The 19,992-nt window shown below is 42.2% G+C and overlaps 1 protein-coding gene across 6 annotated transcripts in view; it reads left to right on the top strand.

Moving 5' to 3' along the window:
* The window catches only part of ADAMTSL3 (ADAMTS like 3), a 266,629-nt gene that overhangs the window by 113,337 nt on the left and 133,300 nt on the right, over positions 1 to 19,992 (top strand). For all 6 annotated transcript variants that reach the window (XM_027769071.1, XM_027769070.1, XM_027769075.1 and 3 more), the window contains exons 5-6: positions 1,646 to 1,882; positions 9,434 to 9,560. In XM_027769071.1, the coding sequence (XP_027624872.1) occupies positions 1,646 to 1,882; positions 9,434 to 9,560 (364 nt within the window). The remainder of the gene's footprint in view (positions 1 to 1,645; positions 1,883 to 9,433; positions 9,561 to 19,992) is intronic.

The raw sequence follows: 19,992 nt of genomic DNA, 5'->3' as shown, positions 1-19,992 counted from the left end.
TGGAACCGTGGTCGGCCCTGTGGGAGTTCAGCACCTTAACCACTATACCACCTGCTGGCCCCTCTTTGCTATTTGTTTTTTTTAATGGAAATTGTTGTCCTAAGTTTTTACAATGAGCATGTATTACTTTCATAATAAAAGAAAAACAAAATTATACATGTATTGCTTTTCTGAATCTGCTGTCTTAGAAAATTTGTATACCAAAAGTAAATTTTTTATAAAGAATATTTTCTAACATTTTCTGTCATCTGTCATCTTGCCTTGGAAACATCTGTAGGACCTGAGGAATCAGCAAGTTAGTAAAAAGAACACACAACCCTGAGTCATAAATAGTTATACAAGCACATTTTACTTTTATTATGAGATCGCCCTAGGGCATTTACTTAGACTCTGTGTGCTCCTATTGGAGACAGAATTCGAGCAAGCTACATTAGCTCCTTTTGACCCCACAGCCAGTTGTGGGCAGGTATTTGGTACCAGTGAGGAGCGATGGGAGGGGGCCGACAAGGGAGGGAAAGCAGATGAATTGAAGGACAGTGACAGCAAGGAAACAGACATCAGTTCTCACAAAGCACAGCAGTGTGAGACCAAAGAGGGGCAAATGATCTTCCACACTGAAAAGGTTCTTGAAGGCATGGGTGATAATTACTATTTCTGTGAATACCTTGAATTGCCTGGATTTAAAAAAAGCATTTAGATTTCCTTGTTTCAAAAAGTAGATAGAGGGACCAGCAGGTGGTGTAAATCATGTCACTGGATTCACATGTAGTCTACTGTGGTTCGAGTCCCAGACTCGCTGGCTTAAAACTCAGGCTGAGTGTGTGCGCACAAAATCCTGAGAGGAGAATGGGGGAGAAGGGATTGCGGTGTGGCCCTCCTCACTCAGGGGTGACTTCTCACTTTCTGTCTCTCTGTCTCTCCAGTGAGCGTACACACCCTATAGCAAAAATCTCTCTCTCTCTCAAAAAAAAAAAAAAATCGATGAAAGTAGATATGGTCGATATGTAAAGCATTTGAAAACGTGTATCCAAGATGGTTAAAATAGGGCAGCAGTTGGGGCGTAAGTATTCTAAGCTTTAATTATCTAGGAAAAAAAACCAATACCTGGGTAAAAGAGTGATCAGAATAAATGAGATGGGTCCAGTAGGTGGCGTGGAGGTTAAGGCAGCTGGATCTCACGCGGCTGACTGAAGTTTGAATCCTGGACCAAGTGGCTTGAAAAACCACCCCCAGACACGTGTAGGTATGTGCCCAAAGTCTCGAGAGGAAAATGGAGAAGGGATTGTGGTGTGATTATCTCCCATGAGAGGTGTGATTGATGCCTCATTTTCCCTCTTTCTCTCTCTGTATCTCTGTCTCTCTCTGATGAGCAAATGTGCCCTATAGCAAAAATTGAAAAAAAAAAAAAAAGGTAAGTGAGTTGATCCCCCAGATAGATCACTATTACAGAGATCTCAGGAAAAATCCATAGTTATAGATTCCGTTTTGAATTTTAAAAAGGAAAAAACCGAAGAACTGAGGTTGTTCCCAGGGGAGAGGCAAAGGGCAAAGTGGGTTCTGCTCTCTCGGGATTCTGATGGTGCGTTCAGGCTCCCGTTGGCGCCCTCACTGGTGACGTGCCCGTGGTCTTTTCCTTCACCCCCAGGACTGTCCTCCAGATGCGGAAGACTTCAGAGCCCAGCAGTGCTCAGCCTACAATGACGTCCAGTATCAGGGGCGCTATTATGAATGGCTCCCACGGTATAACGACCCTGCCGCCCCGTGCGCGCTCAAGTGTCACGCGCGAGGACATAACTTAGTAGTGGAGCTGGCACCTAAGGTGCTGGATGGGACGCGCTGTAACGCTGATTCTCTGGACATGTGTATCAGCGGCATCTGTCAGGTAAGCCACACCTGCCTCCCATGCCCCTGGTTCGGGGAGATGCCACGCCCACCCTTAAAAATTGTTTCTTAAGGGATTACATTTGATTTAACTGAAAGATTTATGTTTTGTTTCATTTGGATGGTCACTTATTTAAACACGATTTTTTTAAAACTGATTAGGAAATCATATGCAGGAACTGTGCAATAATTCTTCGCTGAAGTAATGATTTATAGATGAGCATTTATTCCCGGAAGCACTACTCATATATTTAAAATACGTACTTTTGTTAGCTCCCATCTTGTGTGACTTGTTTTATTTACTAACTGTAAATTAAGACTATCGCCCTACTGATTTGTATGCTGTAGCAGTCGGTACTGTAGAAGATGGTTATTTAACAGAAGTTAATCAATGTTGTTGACGTGCTTATCAGTTAGTTTATAAATTACTGTCATTAGAGATCCTGGCTTCATGAGCTGTCAAAGAAGTTGAAAACACCTTAGAAGACTTAGAAATTTGCTTAGTATTGATTATGGTGGACTCTGAACGCCCAAATTGGGTAGCCCCTCTATTTCAAGGGCAGTTCTGGCTTCTCCCTCTGAATCACAAGGCAACCAGAATTTCTTTTTAAATATCATTTTTCTGTGATGTTTTCACATGCTTTATTTGGCCGTAAGATTTGGATGAATTGTAACTCTGAAAAAATTATGAAGCATATGTCAGTGCTTGGGGAGGCGTTCGGTTGCCCAGGATCTTGCAAGGCCCTAAACACTCTTCAAAACAAGCCCATCCTAGCTCCTAAACCCACACCCTTCCTAGGTGACCAGATAGAGGGTGATTCTCATGCTCATGAAATGTGAAGTGCTCAGGCAGGGCCACGAATGTGTCAGTACAGTGCTTGGCCCAGGAACAGGGTTTCTATAATTTAATGGCAGAATTATTCCCCTTGGAGAAAGTTGCATGAACACAAGTTACTCATTGATTGAATCTCAACCATACAAGTGTGTTTCCAAAATCAATCGCTCTTAAGTCGTTCCACATGTAGTTGCAAATATTAATATAATGGCCTCTGTACGGGGTTCTTGGTTGTCCATCTGCTGATACTAAAAGTGGAGGAAAATGGAGCAAGGTGTTAAGATCCTGCTGTTAGATGACAGGGATTTAAAAACCATGCCTGGGGCCCAGCCGATGGCATAGTGATTACATCACTGGACTCCCACATGACCAAAACAGTTCAAGTCCCAGACCTGGTGGCTTGAAAATCACGCCAGGCACGTGTGCGTGCATGCCTAAGATCTCAGGAGTAGAATGGAAGAGGAAGGATTGCAGTATGGCCATGCCCGCTGGGGATTGATTTCTTACTTTCCCTTTCATTGTCTCTGTCTCTCGCTCTCCGATGAGCACAGGTGCCTTAAGGCAAAAAGCTCTAAAAAAAAATAAAACAACCCACAACTGACACTATATAACAGCTGGGTTGTGTTGGCAAATTATTTCACCTCTGTAACGTTAGGGTTTCTTATTTGCAAAATAGAGATGAAAGATATCTCCTACCTTGTAAGATTGTTGCGGAGATTAAGGGAAATAACATGTGTGATGAGCATGGCATAAGGCCACGCGCGTGGTCAGAATCCCATAGAAACCAACTATTATCATTTGGGACTATTTTTCTAAAATTATATAATCAGGATGAAAAGATTTCAAAAGTCATCAGATTCAGCTACTCATCTCATAATTTAATCCTTCCTACATTTTCCCACCAGGAAGTCTCCTAGCCCATGATCGAATACTTATTGTTGGATAACTCTGGCTTTTCAAACGCTCTCAGGGTGAACTAAATGATGTTTCAACCTGTAGCTTTCATCATTTGGAAATACGGAGAACGAATGTACACCCTTTGCCTGTTAATAGCCCTTTGTACATTTGAAATCTCTCATCACAGGCTAGTCTCTAAACTTCTTCGGAACCATTCCCATCTCTCCAAGAAACTTTGATCTTTCTCCTTTCCCTCCATGTCAGAATTTTGGAAAGAATAGTCTCTAGATGTGGTTTCGGCTTCCTTCAGTTTTATTTTCTCTTCAACGCCTGTGTATGGAGTCTGATGCAACAACTCCTCAAGCTAAAACACAGGGACTACCCAGGAGTCGGAACAAAACAAAAAACAGAGAAATAGTAAAGTCGACTTGCTTTTATTGCATTATCTTTATAATATTTTTATCACTATACCAAGAGTTTTGGATATTTTTTTCTTTTTAATTCTCACTAAGCCCTACATGAAGTACATATCAGTATTTTTCTTTTAAGAGAAATTTTTGCTATCAGGTGTATGTACTTGCTGGAGAGACAGAGATAAGTAGAGAGACAGAGTTAAGAAATCACCACCATCCGCCAGGAAGGATGGCCACACTGCAATCCCTTCTCCATTATCCTCTTGAGATCTTGGGCATAGCCTGGATTTAAAAAAAGCATTTAGATTTCCTTGTTTCAAAAAGTAGATAGAGGGACCAGCAGGTGGTGTAAATCATGTCACTGGATTCACATGTAGTCTACTGTGGTTCGAGTCCCAGACTCGCTGGCTTAAAACTCAGGCTGAGTGTGTGCGCACAAAATCCTGAGAGGAGAATGGGGGAGAAGGGATTGCGGTGTGGCCCTCCTCACTCAGGGGTGACTTCTCACTTTCTGTCTCTCTGTCTCTCCAGTGAGCGTACACACCCTATAGCAAAAATCTCTCTCTCTCAAAAAAAAAAAATCTCAGAAAGTAGATATGGTCGATATGTAAAGCATTTGAAAACGTGTATCCAAGATGGTTAAAATAGGGCAGCAGTTGGGGCGTAAGTATTCTAAGCTTTAATTATCTAGGAAAAAAAACCAATACCTGGGTAAAAGAGTGATCAGAATAAATGAGATGGGTCCAGTAGGTGGCGTGGAGGTTAAGGCAGCTGGATCTCACGCGGCTGACTGAAGTTTGAATCCTGGACCAAGTGGCTTGAAAAACCACCCCCAGACACGTGTAGGTATGTGCCCAAAGTCTCGAGAGGAAAATGGAGAAGGGATTGTGGTGTGATTATCTCCCATGAGAGGTGTGATTGATGCCTCATTTTCCCTCTTTCTCTCTCTGTATCTCTGTCTCTCTCTGATGAGCAAATGTGCCCTATAGCAAAAATTGAAAAAAAAAAAAAAGGTAAGTGAGTTGATCCCCCAGATAGATCACTATTACAGAGATCTCAGGAAAAATCCATAGTTATAGATTCCGTTTTGAATTTTAAAAAGGAAAAAACCGAAGAACTGAGGTTGTTCCCAGGGGAGAGGCAAAGGGCAAAGTGGGTTCTGCTCTCTCGGGATTCTGATGGTGCGTTCAGGCTCCCGTTGGCGCCCTCACTGGTGACGTGCCCGTGGTCTTTTCCTTCACCCCCAGGACTGTCCTCCAGATGCGGAAGACTTCAGAGCCCAGCAGTGCTCAGCCTACAATGACGTCCAGTATCAGGGGCGCTATTATGAATGGCTCCCACGGTATAACGACCCTGCCGCCCCGTGCGCGCTCAAGTGTCACGCGCGAGGACATAACTTAGTAGTGGAGCTGGCACCTAAGGTGCTGGATGGGACGCGCTGTAACGCTGATTCTCTGGACATGTGTATCAGCGGCATCTGTCAGGTAAGCCACACCTGCCTCCCATGCCCCTGGTTCGGGGAGATGCCACGCCCACCCTTAAAAATTGTTTCTTAAGGGATTACATTTGATTTAACTGAAAGATTTATGTTTTGTTTCATTTGGATGGTCACTTATTTAAACACGATTTTTTTAAAACTGATTAGGAAATCATATGCAGGAACTGTGCAATAATTCTTCGCTGAAGTAATGATTTATAGATGAGCATTTATTCCCGGAAGCACTACTCATATATTTAAAATACGTACTTTTGTTAGCTCCCATCTTGTGTGACTTGTTTTATTTACTAACTGTAAATTAAGACTATCGCCCTACTGATTTGTATGCTGTAGCAGTCGGTACTGTAGAAGATGGTTATTTAACAGAAGTTAATCAATGTTGTTGACGTGCTTATCAGTTAGTTTATAAATTACTGTCATTAGAGATCCTGGCTTCATGAGCTGTCAAAGAAGTTGAAAACACCTTAGAAGACTTAGAAATTTGCTTAGTATTGATTATGGTGGACTCTGAACGCCCAAATTGGGTAGCCCCTCTATTTCAAGGGCAGTTCTGGCTTCTCCCTCTGAATCACAAGGCAACCAGAATTTCTTTTTAAATATCATTTTTCTGTGATGTTTTCACATGCTTTATTTGGCCGTAAGATTTGGATGAATTGTAACTCTGAAAAAATTATGAAGCATATGTCAGTGCTTGGGGAGGCGTTCGGTTGCCCAGGATCTTGCAAGGCCCTAAACACTCTTCAAAACAAGCCCATCCTAGCTCCTAAACCCACACCCTTCCTAGGTGACCAGATAGAGGGTGATTCTCATGCTCATGAAATGTGAAGTGCTCAGGCAGGGCCACGAATGTGTCAGTACAGTGCTTGGCCCAGGAACAGGGTTTCTATAATTTAATGGCAGAATTATTCCCCTTGGAGAAAGTTGCATGAACACAAGTTACTCATTGATTGAATCTCAACCATACAAGTGTGTTTCCAAAATCAATCGCTCTTAAGTCGTTCCACATGTAGTTGCAAATATTAATATAATGGCCTCTGTACGGGGTTCTTGGTTGTCCATCTGCTGATACTAAAAGTGGAGGAAAATGGAGCAAGGTGTTAAGATCCTGCTGTTAGATGACAGGGATTTAAAAACCATGCCTGGGGCCCAGCAGATGGCATAGTGATTACATCACTGGACTCCCACATGACCAAAACAGTTCAAGTCCCAGACCTGGTGGCTTGAAAATCACGCCAGGCACGTGTGCGTGCATGCCTAAGATCTCAGGAGTAGAATGGAAGAGGAAGGATTGCAGTATGGCCATGCCCGCTGGGGATTGATTTCTTACTTTCCCTTTCATTGTCTCTGTCTCTCGCTCTCCGATGAGCACAGGTGCCTTAAGGCAAAAAGCTCTAAAAAAAAATAAAACAACCCACAACTGACACTATATAACAGCTGGGTTGTGTTGGCAAATTATTTCACCTCTGTAACGTTAGGGTTTCTTATTTGCAAAATAGAGATGAAAGATATCTCCTACCTTGTAAGATTGTTGCGGAGATTAAGGGAAATAACATGTGTGATGAGCATGGCATAAGGCCACGCGCGTGGTCAGAATCCCATAGAAACCAACTATTATCATTTGGGACTATTTTTCTAAAATTATATAATCAGGATGAAAAGATTTCAAAAGTCATCAGATTCAGCTACTCATCTCATAATTTAATCCTTCCTACATTTTCCCACCAGGAAGTCTCCTAGCCCATGATCGAATACTTATTGTTGGATAACTCTGGCTTTTCAAACGCTCTCAGGGTGAACTAAATGATGTTTCAACCTGTAGCTTTCATCATTTGGAAATAGGGAGAACGAATGTACACCCTTTGCCTGTTAATAGCCCTTTGTACATTTGAAATCTCTCATCACAGGCTAGTCTCTAAACTTCTTCGGAACCATTCCCATCTCTCCAAGAAACTTTGATCTTTCTCCTTTCCCTCCATGTCAGAATTTTGGAAAGAATAGTCTCTAGATGTGGTTTCGGCTTCCTTCAGTTTTATTTTCTCTTCAACGCCTGTGTATGGAGTCTGATGCAACAACTCCTCAAGCTAAAACACAGGGACTACCCAGGAGTCGGAACAAAACAAAAAACAGAGAAATAGTAAAGTCGACTTGCTTTTATTGCATTATCTTTATAATATTTTTATCACTATACCAAGAGTTTTGGATATTTTTTTCTTTTTAATTCTCACTAAGCCCTACATGAAGTACATATCAGTATTTTTCTTTTAAGAGAAATTTTTGCTATCAGGTGTATGTACTTGCTGGAGAGACAGAGATAAGTAGAGAGACAGAGTTAAGAAATCACCACCATCCGCCAGGAAGGATGGCCACACTGCAATCCCTTCTCCATTATCCTCTTGAGATCTTGGGCATACATGCTCATATGCCCAGCATGGGTTTTAAGTTGCCAGGTCCAGGACTTGAACTGTGGTCAACTCTATGTGAGTCCAGTGTTTGCAACTGTTATCTGCTGGTCCCCATATCAGTATTATTATCACTATTTTACAGTTGAGGAAAACGAGTCTTTTGGAGTTTGAATTGTTCAACTTCCTGCAACTCCAAAGCAGTGGTGGGTGGGTTAGGATTTGGCAGGGAGCTGTCTGCCTCCCAAGTTTGTGCACTTAAACATGAGGTTTTTAAATATTTATAAATGAGATTGGATGAATGGGGCATAGAGGTAAACGATCTGATCAGTTAATATCATTGGGCACACCTTAGGTAAAAGACATATTTGTAAAATAAAAAGAAACAGAAGACATAGCTCTTTTTCTCATATAAGGAATCTTATGACCTAGGGCTCCCTCCCCCACGCACATACACACGAAAAATAACTCATAAGAGACTGAAAAATAGCAGTACAAACACATTCTATCTGAGCCATCCCTCCTGTTAACTCTCTCTCTTTTAATTGTTTATTTTAAATTTTGCTAGAGGGTGCATATGCTCAATGGAGAGAAACAGTGAGAGAAATAGGGAGAGAGGGAGAGGGAGAGTGAGAAGGCATCTCCCACTGGGGATGGTCATGCCATATTCCCTTCTCCACCGTCTCCCTCCTTTCAGGATTTTGGACACTCATGTCCACATCCTTCAAGTCAGCCACGTGGGATCTAGCAACCTTAGCTACCATGCCACTGCTAGTCTCCCCTCTTGTCTTTTAAAAATTATTTATAAATATGTAGATAGAATGGCATAGAGGTGATGATAAGGATGCATAAATGTCCAGGTATATGTATGTGGAGAGATTAAAAAAAAAGAGAGAAGGACCAGCAGTTAGCGTAATGGCTATGTCGCTGGACTCCCATGTAGTCGACGCCAGGCACGTGTGCGTGCGTGCCCAAGATCTCAAGAGGAGAATGGAGAAGGGATTGTGGCATGGCCATCCCCCCTGGGGGGTGATTTCTTGCTTCCTGTCTCTCTTTCTGGTGAGCGCATGCGCCCTTTAGCAAGAACTTCTCCCAAAAAAAAAAAAAAAAGAAAAAAGACATTTAATGTAACACTATGGGCTGAAAGGATCTCAATCCAGTTCCGGATCACAGTTGTTTGAGGGAGGAAAAGAGGAAGTGCGATAAGTAGGAGAGTGGAAACACCATCTGTAATGTTCCACTGTATATGCATAGAAATAGCTGAACAAAACATAAATTAAAAAGAGAGGGTAAAGAGAGACAGCTTATTCTCCTTTAGTTTTTTTTTTTTTTGCACCTTGTGTAAGAATCAAATAAATGATATTAAACTGTCAGGCGACATCATTCAGGTTTGTAAAACTGTAAAAGAGAGGCGGTTAGGATATTTTGAGAGGATCACGCCATGCGTCAAGTCCCTGAGATACAGACTGTCCTGTGTCTGCTCGCTCCTGACACCTCCTTCTGTGGGCAGGCAGTGGGCTGTGACCGGCAGCTGGGAAGTAACGCCAAGGAGGACAACTGTGGCGTCTGCGCTGGCGATGGCTCCACCTGCAGGCTTGTGCGGGGACAGTCGAAGTCACACGTCTCTCCCGAAAAAAGTAGGTTTTGAAACCCGGCGTTCAGCAGCCACGTGAGTGAAAAGTTACCTGTTGAGGGTGTATATCACACTGTCTTCGACGTGATGGCCATGCGCTGCCTTCGTGCTGGAAAACACCATATTGGATGTTGTAAAGCTATACCGCAATTAAGGGTCAATTTAAAAAACAACTAAAGACAGACCAAAAACTCAATGCTATGCTGCCCTAATAAAGTAGGATGTGTTTTAGCCTGTCCATTACTAAAAGAACATTTTCCTAGTGCTAAGGGTTTTTTAAGTTGAAAATAACTTCCGACCAGTCACATTTCTTCCAAGTGTATATCAAATATTGGCTCCCATGATCTCTTCAAAGAGTGTCTGTTTCTTTGAACTTTTGCCAGTCCAGACTGACTGTTTTTTTTAAATACGTGTTACTTTTGGGGGATAATTGTGAAGTAGTAATTTCTTTGTTCACCTTCCTTGGCTGGCTAGCAAGGTAGAAGATATTATCATCCATTTATGGACCATTTATACTTTTTCATTTTTCAATGAGCTGTTTTCTTATTTGGGCTTTTTTTTTTTTTTGAGAGAGGTTTTTGCTGTTCGGCGTGGGCACTTGCCAGAAAAACAGAGAAAAGGAGACAGAAAGGGAGAGATCACCCCCTGGGGGGAATGGCCATGCCGCAGTCCCTTCTCCTCCATTCTCCTCTCGGGATCTTGGGCACACATGCACATGTGCCTGGCGTGCCTTTAAGCCACCAGGTTCAGGACTCGAACCGTGGTTGACTACATGGGAGTCCAGCAACATAGCCGTTATGCTAACTGCTAGTCCCGCTATTTGGCCTTTTAATAGATCACAAATTTCAACCTTTGTTGGTCATAGCTGTTTCAAATGTGGTTTCCAATTTGCCGTTTGACCTTTGATTTTGTTTCTGTTTTTTCAAATCTATAACTTCTAAGCTTTATTTATCTGGAAATTTCCTTTTTTTTACCCTTAATAATATCTGCCATTTAAAAAAAAAATTCTTTAATTTGGGGAGGAGGGGCCAGTAAACATTTTGTATAAAGAACCAGATAGTAAATATTTTGGGCTTTGCAGGACATACAGGCTCTGCCTCAGTTCCGCAGCACCGCCGTTGCAGTGCATAGAGCCCCACAAGCAACCTGTGAACAAATGGGCGTGGCTGTGTTTCAGTAAAACTTTATTTACAAAATCAAACTGCAAGCTGAATTTGGCCCTCAGGTTATAGCTTACTGACCTCTGCTTTGAAGAAAAAATACTATTTATTGCATGTTTTCTGTGAGTACTTTTATGGTTTTGTTTATCTCATTTTAAATCTTTCATTCGTTTGATTTCATTTTGATGTAACTTACGAAGTATTGATCTTATTCCCCCCCCCCCCCAAATGGAGTGAACAGGAAGAGGGTTACTGGATGATGAAGGATAGGGAGAGTCTTCTAAATAAAGGAAACACAAAGCTCATGGTATGACATTAGAGAAAAGCCTGGCTTTTTTGAGGGATCACTAATAGGTTGCTCAGGTGTGAGTGCACAGATTAGGCAGAAGCCAGGACAGGATGGCATTCAGGAGTTAACCATGAAAGCCTTCATTTTTGTGCTTTATATTTCAGGTTAAGTGAAGCAATTTAGGCAGTGAAATGACATGGTTAGATTTATGTTTTAGTAAAATAATTCTGGCAGCGTGTGGAGACTGGATTACCTCTGAGGTGAGCCTGGAAGCAGGGAGCTCAAATATAAAGGTTTTTAAAAAACACTCAAGGGTCTTTGCAATAATAAGGCCTTGATACAGGATAGTATGGCGGGAGGTGTAGAGGAAGGAACAGATGGAGAGGTATTTAGGAGGTAGATGGGCAGAATTTCATAATTCTTTGAAGACTATAAGAGAAAAGCTAAGATGATGCAGATTTTCAGCTTGAATGGCTGTATGGTTGTGTTTCTTGTTCATCTGGGTAAGGAATTTATGAAAAGGAGCCGCCTAACAAATGTTGAGAATCCACCTCCCTGGATATTTCTTTTTTCCAGAATTTTGGCCCTATATGTATTCAGTACCTTGGTACCTTTCTGAGGCCTTCAGACAGATGTCAATCGTATCTGTTTGTGATTGGAGGATTGATCTGACACAGGCCAGTCCATCTTGATAGCACAATCCCCTCATTGATGCTAATCGGTTACAAAGGAGGTGAGTCCACGGAAAAAGAGTAGTTAGAGTACAGGAGGAAGCCAAGCATTGCATCCTGATGAGCACCCAAAGTTAAGGCAGTTAGCCAGGAAAGAAATTTAAGGAAAGTTAACTGAGAAGGAGTAGAAAGAGTAGATAGATAAATTCAGAACTTAGCAAGAGCAGCATCATGACAGCAGAAAGAATTTCAAAATGGAGGCCATGGTCAGCCATGTTGAATGATCTGGTGAGGTCAACCGAGATAAAGATCCCCAATTTTTCTTTGGCAATTTGAAGATTATATGTGATGTTAGCGATAGTATTTTCAGTCAATTTCAGGCTAAAATTGAAGTTTTATTGCAGTGAGTTGATGAGTAAAAAGAAGTTGAGGACATATAGAGGGAAGGATTTGTCCGAGACAGGAGGAGGGGGTATACACCAACACCATGTCAGTGGCTGGATAACCATATGGTACAGTTGGAGAACACGGTTTGTGTTCTAGCCTATTAGCTCTGTTTGACTCTTTATTAGCAGATAGAGTTAGCCTCTAAGAGTGAGGGGTCAGAGACTTGAGCATGTTTCTAAGGAAGAAAGGAGAAGTAAGAATTTAAAGACAATAGAAAGATACTGGAATGACCGTAGGAGGCTAGCTGAGTTTGGAAACCATGATTTGTGGAGTTTCCAGTCCATGGAATTGATGAAGGAAGTGGCTTTGAATGATGGTGTGGCTTTGAATGATCAATGAGGTGGATCAATGAGGAATGCATTCTACTGCAAATTGTAGGAAAAAAACCAACTTATAAATGGAAGATTATGTGCTTCCTCCACCAAGAAGTCTGGAGTAGATGGTCAAGGTTCTGGAAACTTCCACTGTGTCTCTCCAGAACCAGGCTCCTCCCTGTCTGTTTTTCACATCCTTCAACTGTGGCTTTCATCTCCCTGCCTACAAAGTCATTATTGAACATTTAGACATCACATACACATCTCAAATATCGTAATAAGGAAGAACAAATATAGTACAAAAAAAAAAAAAAGAAAGAAAAACCAAAAACTCAATGAAGACTGTAGCACTGTGTCCTTTCATTAGGAAGGGAAGTGCTCCCAGGAATTTTGCCTCATTGACCAAAACTGTGGCATATGATACTTTCTCTTCTAAGGAGACAGAAACCCAAGAATCTGACATTCTAGCCATTCCATTATTTCTATTATTGACATAATGCTTTGCAATTCCCAGAATTCACGTCAGGCACATCATGGAATTCCAGCCGTGTCTTTCTGTTCTACTTTTGATGCAGTCAGCTCATTTTACAGATGAGGAAACTAAAGACCAGAGGTGTTCAGCAGCACCTTGCTTAAGTGATTATGAAAGGAAATACAGTAAAGTGGTTAAGAACCGAGGCCTGTGGCCAGACTGTCTGTGTTTAAATTCTGGGTCTGTTGCCTACTCTCTGTGTCAGAAGAGCAGTTTCTCTAACCTCTGCGTATACCTTAGATTTCTCATTTTAAACTGGGAATAACCATACTACCTTTGTAGAGTTCTCGTCCGAATTAAATAATCCAATCCACCTAGCACTTTAAACAGTGTGGAACCTAGAAAACGCTCAGTAAATGCTAGCTGCTTTTTAGTTATTATTAGAAATATGACTTATTTGGTGGGCCGAGTGGTAGCGCAGCAGTAACACAGCAGGACTCACGTAGGAAAGGTCCTAGGTTTGTGTCTGTGGACTTCCCTGAGTGAGCTGGCCATGCACACACATCTGTGATCTGGATTGGCTGAGACTGGGGGTGGCTGGTGGCTGAGGACCCTGTTGGGGCATGCTTGTTTCTATGTATCACTCTCTCTGTCTCTCTCTCTCCTAAGACATGAATAAATAATTAATATATCTATATTGGATCATTGAAAAGTCATGATGCATTTCTTCATAGAAAAATAATGTCATGACTTTTCTGATGGCCCAATATTAACTATTTAGGTACCAAAGGATGTCATTCCTCATATGCCTTAAGTTTAAATGTAGATATTTATAAACAGAGGTTTAAATCTACCATTGGTCCATCTGGGGATTGATTTGTTTTCGTTTTTGTTTTTTAGAGAGAGAGATTTTTGCTGTAGGACACATGTGCTCACTGGAGGGACAGAAAGGGAGAAATCACCATCTAGGGGGATGGCCATGCTATAATCCCTTCTCCTCCATTTTCCTCTCGAGATTTTGGGCACACATGCACATGCGCCCAGCATGAGTTTTAAGCCTCCAGTCTGGGACTTGAACTACAGTTGACTACGTGGTAGTCCAGAGGCTCAATCATTATACGATTCGCTGGTCACTGGGGATTGATTTTAATAGAGCTACTGATATATGGAAGAAAACCTTAAAATTAGCATTAAACAACAAAGAAAAGCACATATTGTTGGAGAAACCAGAGTTAGAAGAAAGACTCAGATCAGGTCAAAGATGTGTTCTATGAAGAGTTAATTCAGGAAGGCTTGTGGACAAGCCCAAGATGGGAGAAGGTCACCAGCTCCAGGTGACAGGAGTGCCTAGAGTTATCACTGTCCTTAAAAAAAGTTGGAAAATCTCATCAGAAAAGACCCTCGTTTGGTCAGGGTCCAAGAGAGATTAGAAGTCAAGATAATTCTAATGGAACCAGGCCACGAAAGCAGTCTTTTCGTAAAAGCATGCAGAGGTAGTCCGCTGGGATGGGGTGCTGCCTTGGCTGAAAGGGGCCCACCCTCCTGGTTTGGACTTCATGGTTCTTACTCTTCAGAGAGTTCCCAGTCTCTCCCCCACTTTGTCACATTGATTTTCAGTTTTGGGGTTACAGATCCTATTGAGACTCTTGAAAGTCATGCATATTTTTTCTCCAAGAAAATGCACATGTATTTATAAGCCCTAAATTGGCTATTCTGATTTTGGAAAGTAGTTCTCAGACCTCCACCCGCTCCCCAATGCTTATTTAGAACATTCTGGGTTAAAAACTCCTGAACTGTTGAACATTTTTGGTCGATTTCTACAAAGAAAGGGGAACTGAAATGCTCAGATAGATTGTCCGATGCAGGGCGTGAGTGCCACAAAGGGAGCTGGTGACATCCTGCAGGATACATCCGGTTCTGTAGAGATGGGCTTGGGCAAAGGCTCAGGTTAGCAAAGGTTCCTGCCTGCGTGAACACACGGTGCTTCACGTTCTCGAGTCTCACTCTGGCCCCTTCATGTTTATTACCGCTCTGAAACTGGCCCGCCGAAGTCTTTCTTGGCTGAAGTTTTCCCTCGGCCATATGGAAGCACTTCCCTATAATCATGCTTGTGTGAAAGAAATGTGGGGAATGAAGCCATGTCTCCCCTGTTGTGTGCATCACCGGGGCCTGCAGAGTCCACGCAGCCCCTACGGCCACAGCTTGCCAAACGATCATTCCTGTCTTCCCTGGGACTCACCCTGAGTCAGGACATGGCAGTGAACTGCTGTTGGCACAGCCAACGCCGGAGAGAGCGCGCAGGCTGCACACGGGAGATCATTTCCATGGTGCAGGGAGGCAGGCACAAGGTGGAAGAGCCCGCAGCCAAAACCTTTGCTATGAGAAAAATCAGAAATGAATCCAGAGACAACACACAAATTTCCTGTTCAGAGGGAGGAGGAGAGAGGCCCAACTAAAAACTGGCATAAATAGCATTGGATGTTGGAAAAGGGACCTAGAGGCCGCTCAAGTTTTAAAGGGAGAAAACTCTAAAAACAGTAACAAAGGGGCAGACGCATCTATTTGGAGAGTCTTGACTTGGCATTTAGGGACTTAGGTGTTTCCCCTTATTTCAGTCTTGTATGCATAAAGGCAGAGGCAGATATACTAGGTGGTTGGGGAAGTCATGATGTAGTTTTCTTTCTTTCTTTCTTTCTTTTTTGCTATAGGGCACGTGCGCTCGCCAGACAGAGAGAGACATAGAGACAGAAAGCGAGAAATCACCCCCCAGGGGGGATGGCCACGCCGCAATCCCTTCTCCTTCATTCTCCTCTCGGGATCTTGGGCACGCACGCACACGTGACCAGCGTGAGTTTTAAGCCACCGGGTCTGGGATGCGAACCACGGTTGACTACATGGGAGTCCAGCGACATAGCCATTACGCTAACTGCTGGTTCCCATGATGTAGTTTTCTATGCAAAGATGCATCATGGCTTTCCTAACAGCCCAGTGCAATCAAGGCCACCTTGTCTGTTCTGAGCTCTCCGTTTTTACATGGTGTCAGCTGAGCTTATTGATGCACTATCCCTGAGGCCTACCTGGAACAGGAGCACTTCGTGCAACTTCTGACCCGATAAAGATAAACCACGCCCTCTTATAAAGCCTCCTTCAGTCTTCCCAACAAGGTAGAGTCCTGCGCGGGGTAGATCGTGGGACTCCCTTGATCAGTTCTTATGATTTTTTTTTCTCTTCATATGCTACTTCGTCCTCCATAGACTCACTTCCAAAAAAAAAAAATGACCTGTGAGTTTAACTTGATCTACAACAAGGAAGATTGTATCGGATTTATAGGGTTTGCTAATGTAGTAAACAGACTGGTGAGTCTTCTCACATCATCTCTTTCTGCCTCTCCACTCCTCTTACAAGAGTAAGATTTTTATACCAGAACTGTGATTGGTGAAGGTGTATTCACGCCAAAGAACCTGCTACTTTTAATGGGCTATTTCCCCTCATTTCAGTCAACAAAGGAGAGTGTGGTATGGAAGAAAGACACTGGAACTGAAAATTGAAAGCCCTGGGTTCTAACTTGCCTTTTTTTTTTTTTTCCCACATGTTTTTTTGTATGTCTTCTAGCCCCCCTGAAAGAAGATAAATAAGAGAAAAATGGCATGTAGTCCCTGTTGAGAAGGAAGACATAGGTTATGTGTTTTGCAGAGAAGCCAGCATACTAGGGGCCTCTTTGTAAATTGCTTTTACACTTATGATAAAACCCATGACCTTCAAAGCCTTATACACTATAGCTGTCCTCTGGGTTATATCATGTGCTGCCTACCATCTGCCCCTCATTCACTAGGCCCCCAGTCATGCTGGATTTCTGGAAGATTCTAGAAATGCGAGTGCCTATCCCCACCATGGTCCTTTGCAACAACTCACTCCTTGGCCTAAAGCGTGATTCTCCCAGCTCTTAACATAGCTGCTTTTTTCTCTTTCTTGAGCTCAAGCGCTACTTCCTCAGAGAGGCTCTCTTTGACCAATAGATCTAATCCAGGCCCTTTTCTTTCCTATTTCCTTCCTGTTTGTTTTTTACTGCAATAGTAATTATTTTATTCATTTGTTTACTTTGCCTCCATCACTAGTAAGGCCTTGTAGTAGCCAGCCCCATGTTGACTGTGTGTGCCATTTTATTACTGGTGCTGGTCCAGTACTGAATACATCATTGGAGGTCAATTCATGTCGAACAAACGATACATGCCATTTGCAGGAGATGATTCTGTTATGATTTCAGTGGGACCAAATAATGTTGTGCAATAGAACTGGACCAGAAGCCAAATAATGCGGTCATAACCTCAGCCTGGCCACCAGCAATCTGTGAACTTAAACTAGACACTTAACTTACTGGGACTTTGGCTTCTTCATCTGTGTAGAGAGTTGAGCATGAATGATTTCTAAGAACTCTTCTAGCTCTGGAAGTGTATTAAGTATCAATAGATTTCTAACGTTTCCCCTTCTCTTCTTTTTTTTAAAGTTTTACTATGGTTTGAGTACCAGTTTGTCTCCTAAAGTTTCATGTTTTAGGCCAGTCAGGTGACATGGTGGTTAAGGCAGCTGGATCCTACATGGCCAACTGTGTGTGGTTTGAGTCTCAGACCCGGTGACTTGGAAAATATGCTGGGTGCATGTGCGTACCCAAAATCTCAAGAAGAGAATAGAGGAGAAGGGATTGTGACATGGCCATCTCTCCTTGGGGGCTGATTTCTTACTCTTCCTCTCTGTCTCTCTCTTGACAAAAACATATGCTCTATAGCCAAAAAAAAAAAAAAAAAGACTCATGTTTTAGAAAGTAGTCTTCAGTATAATGGTATTGGGAGGTATTGAGACTTTCAAGAGCTGAAACCTAGTGTACGGTGAATGGGTCATGGAGCCGTTGCTCTCATGAATGGATTAATGCTGTCTCCTGAGACCCAGTGAATTCTGTCTCTTGTGAGAAATGATTAGTGCTTGCAGAGTGGGTTGCTGTGAGAGAAAGATGGAATTCCCCAGGTCTACCTCTCCACACTCACTCACTGTCCTGTCTGCTTCTGTTGTTTATGTTGTCATACTAGCCCACACCTTTGGATTTTCCAGCCACCCGAACTGTGAGTCAACTAAACCTCTATTCATAAACCACCCAGTCTCAGATATTTTGGTTAGCAATGCAATAGTGGGCTAAAACAACTTTATTTCTCCGTGAGTGAGTGAGTGAGAGAGAGAGAGAGAGAGAGAGAGAGAGAGAGGAGGGGATACAGAAAAACAGTACCGTAACAGGGTCTTGACACTGTTATCCACTGCCAGCCTCACCAACCTAAGATCATGGGTACACATGTTCCCAGAATGTTCAGAGATCTCTGGACACAAACCTAGAACCTTCCTTGTGCATCAGCCTCTTAGTGCATCATGTTTTACCACAATGCCACCATGGTCCTCTATTACTTTTCCTTCTTTCTTTCCTTCTTTCTTTCCTTCTTTCTTTCCTTCCTTCTTCCTTTCCTTTCTCTTTCTTTTTCTTCCTTTCTTCTCTCTCTTCCTTTCTTTTCTTTTTTCTTTCTCTCTTTCTTCTCCAAACAAAAGTAAAAAGGCTCTGAATGTTGTCTTTAACATCATTATGAGCTTCAATTTATACCAGGCTCAACTTTTCCTCACTGTCTGTGCAGTCTGTATTGTTCTTTGAATACTTGGCCTCAGTTACGTTCCTAACCTTTTAGAATGTGAGCTCATTTGAGGATCCCCTGCAACTTGTTAGACACCACCCATTGTTTTATGCTCACAGGGATCATTTGCCATTATATTGCCAAATTTTTGTTCTTAAAGCATCACAGTCTTCTTGAGATAGTTTGTCTTTTAAAACTTTGGCTCATTGAATCTTTTATTAGACATCTACTAGGTATTTAAAAGTACAGAAATATAATTGAATCATGATTTTTACAGCATGTGCTATGCTTAGAGATGCCTTCAACACACATAAAATTTCTGCAGTTTCCTAGCATACCAATGAAAGAGATGCATTCATTCATTTAGTCATTTAGTTTAAAAAACAAAACTAAACTAAACTAACAGATTAGCCTGTTGAAAAACTCAAAGGTAAAGAAAACAATGTTGCTCCACTAAAGATAATGATAAACTTCCAATCAAAATAATGAAGTTAAATTTTTATAGACTATAAACAGTACCATAAAGTAGACACCATCCAAGTGCAGTAAGATTTTATAGGATAAATGATAACTTCTAGTTGAGAATTTATCCAGAATAGAGATAGTAATTGTTGTGCCTAAAATAGATCTTGGGATTGAATGGAAGTAAGATAAATAAGACCCAGGATCTTATATGAAGATATTTTCCAAAGTTTTAATGATAAGATTTGACAGATATGGCTTGTCTTTATTCTTAAAGGGCCCAGGAAAATTTTTTATGCACAAAAATTAGTTAGTATGACATCTCTCTTTTCTCCTTATAACTGCTGCCTATTGCCTTTTGGATGCTACTGCCACTCCCCGCATGAGAAGGCTTTTATTATGCACTGGCCCCCTCATTAACGTGTGAGCTCCTTAGGGCCTCCCACACCTGGTCCAGTGTGGTACCTGGTATGTTTTCTATGGAAGTGTGTTGACATCCCCTGAATAGAATTGATGAGCCCAATGCACCCAGCATCCCTACAGCATCAGTCCCAGAGGACCCTGAGTTTAAAGCAGAAGCCTCCTGCTGGCAACCAAGCCCTCCAACACTTGGCATCATTCAGAAGACCTGCTTTCCACTAACCACATGAGAGCACTGGGACTGTCAGTAAAAATAGTGACCAGGTGGTCTCTGCAGGTTGTACACATACTATGTGCCAGCCACTGTGCTAAATGTTTTTCATGTATGACATCATTTATCCCTACCATGCCCGTAAGGTAGATACTGTTAGAAATGCCCCATTAGACAAACGGAGACATGGGCTCAGTGAACCAAGTACCTTGTTCAAGGTCTCCCAGTGAATGAGTAGCCAAGATGGTTCTGACTTGAGTCTGTGTAACTGCCCCGATGATGAGCTTAAGGGGAAACGTGTCCCTCAAGGCCTGGGGTGATGGG

Source organism: Tupaia chinensis, unplaced genomic scaffold (assembly GCF_000334495.1).
Source record: "Tupaia chinensis unplaced genomic scaffold, TupChi_1.0 Scaffold000078_1, whole genome shotgun sequence".
NCBI classification, from domain to species: domain Eukaryota; kingdom Metazoa; phylum Chordata; class Mammalia; order Scandentia; family Tupaiidae; genus Tupaia; species Tupaia belangeri.
The sequence above is the reverse complement of the archived record's forward strand: the minus strand, read 5'-3'. Positions and strand labels throughout refer to the sequence as shown.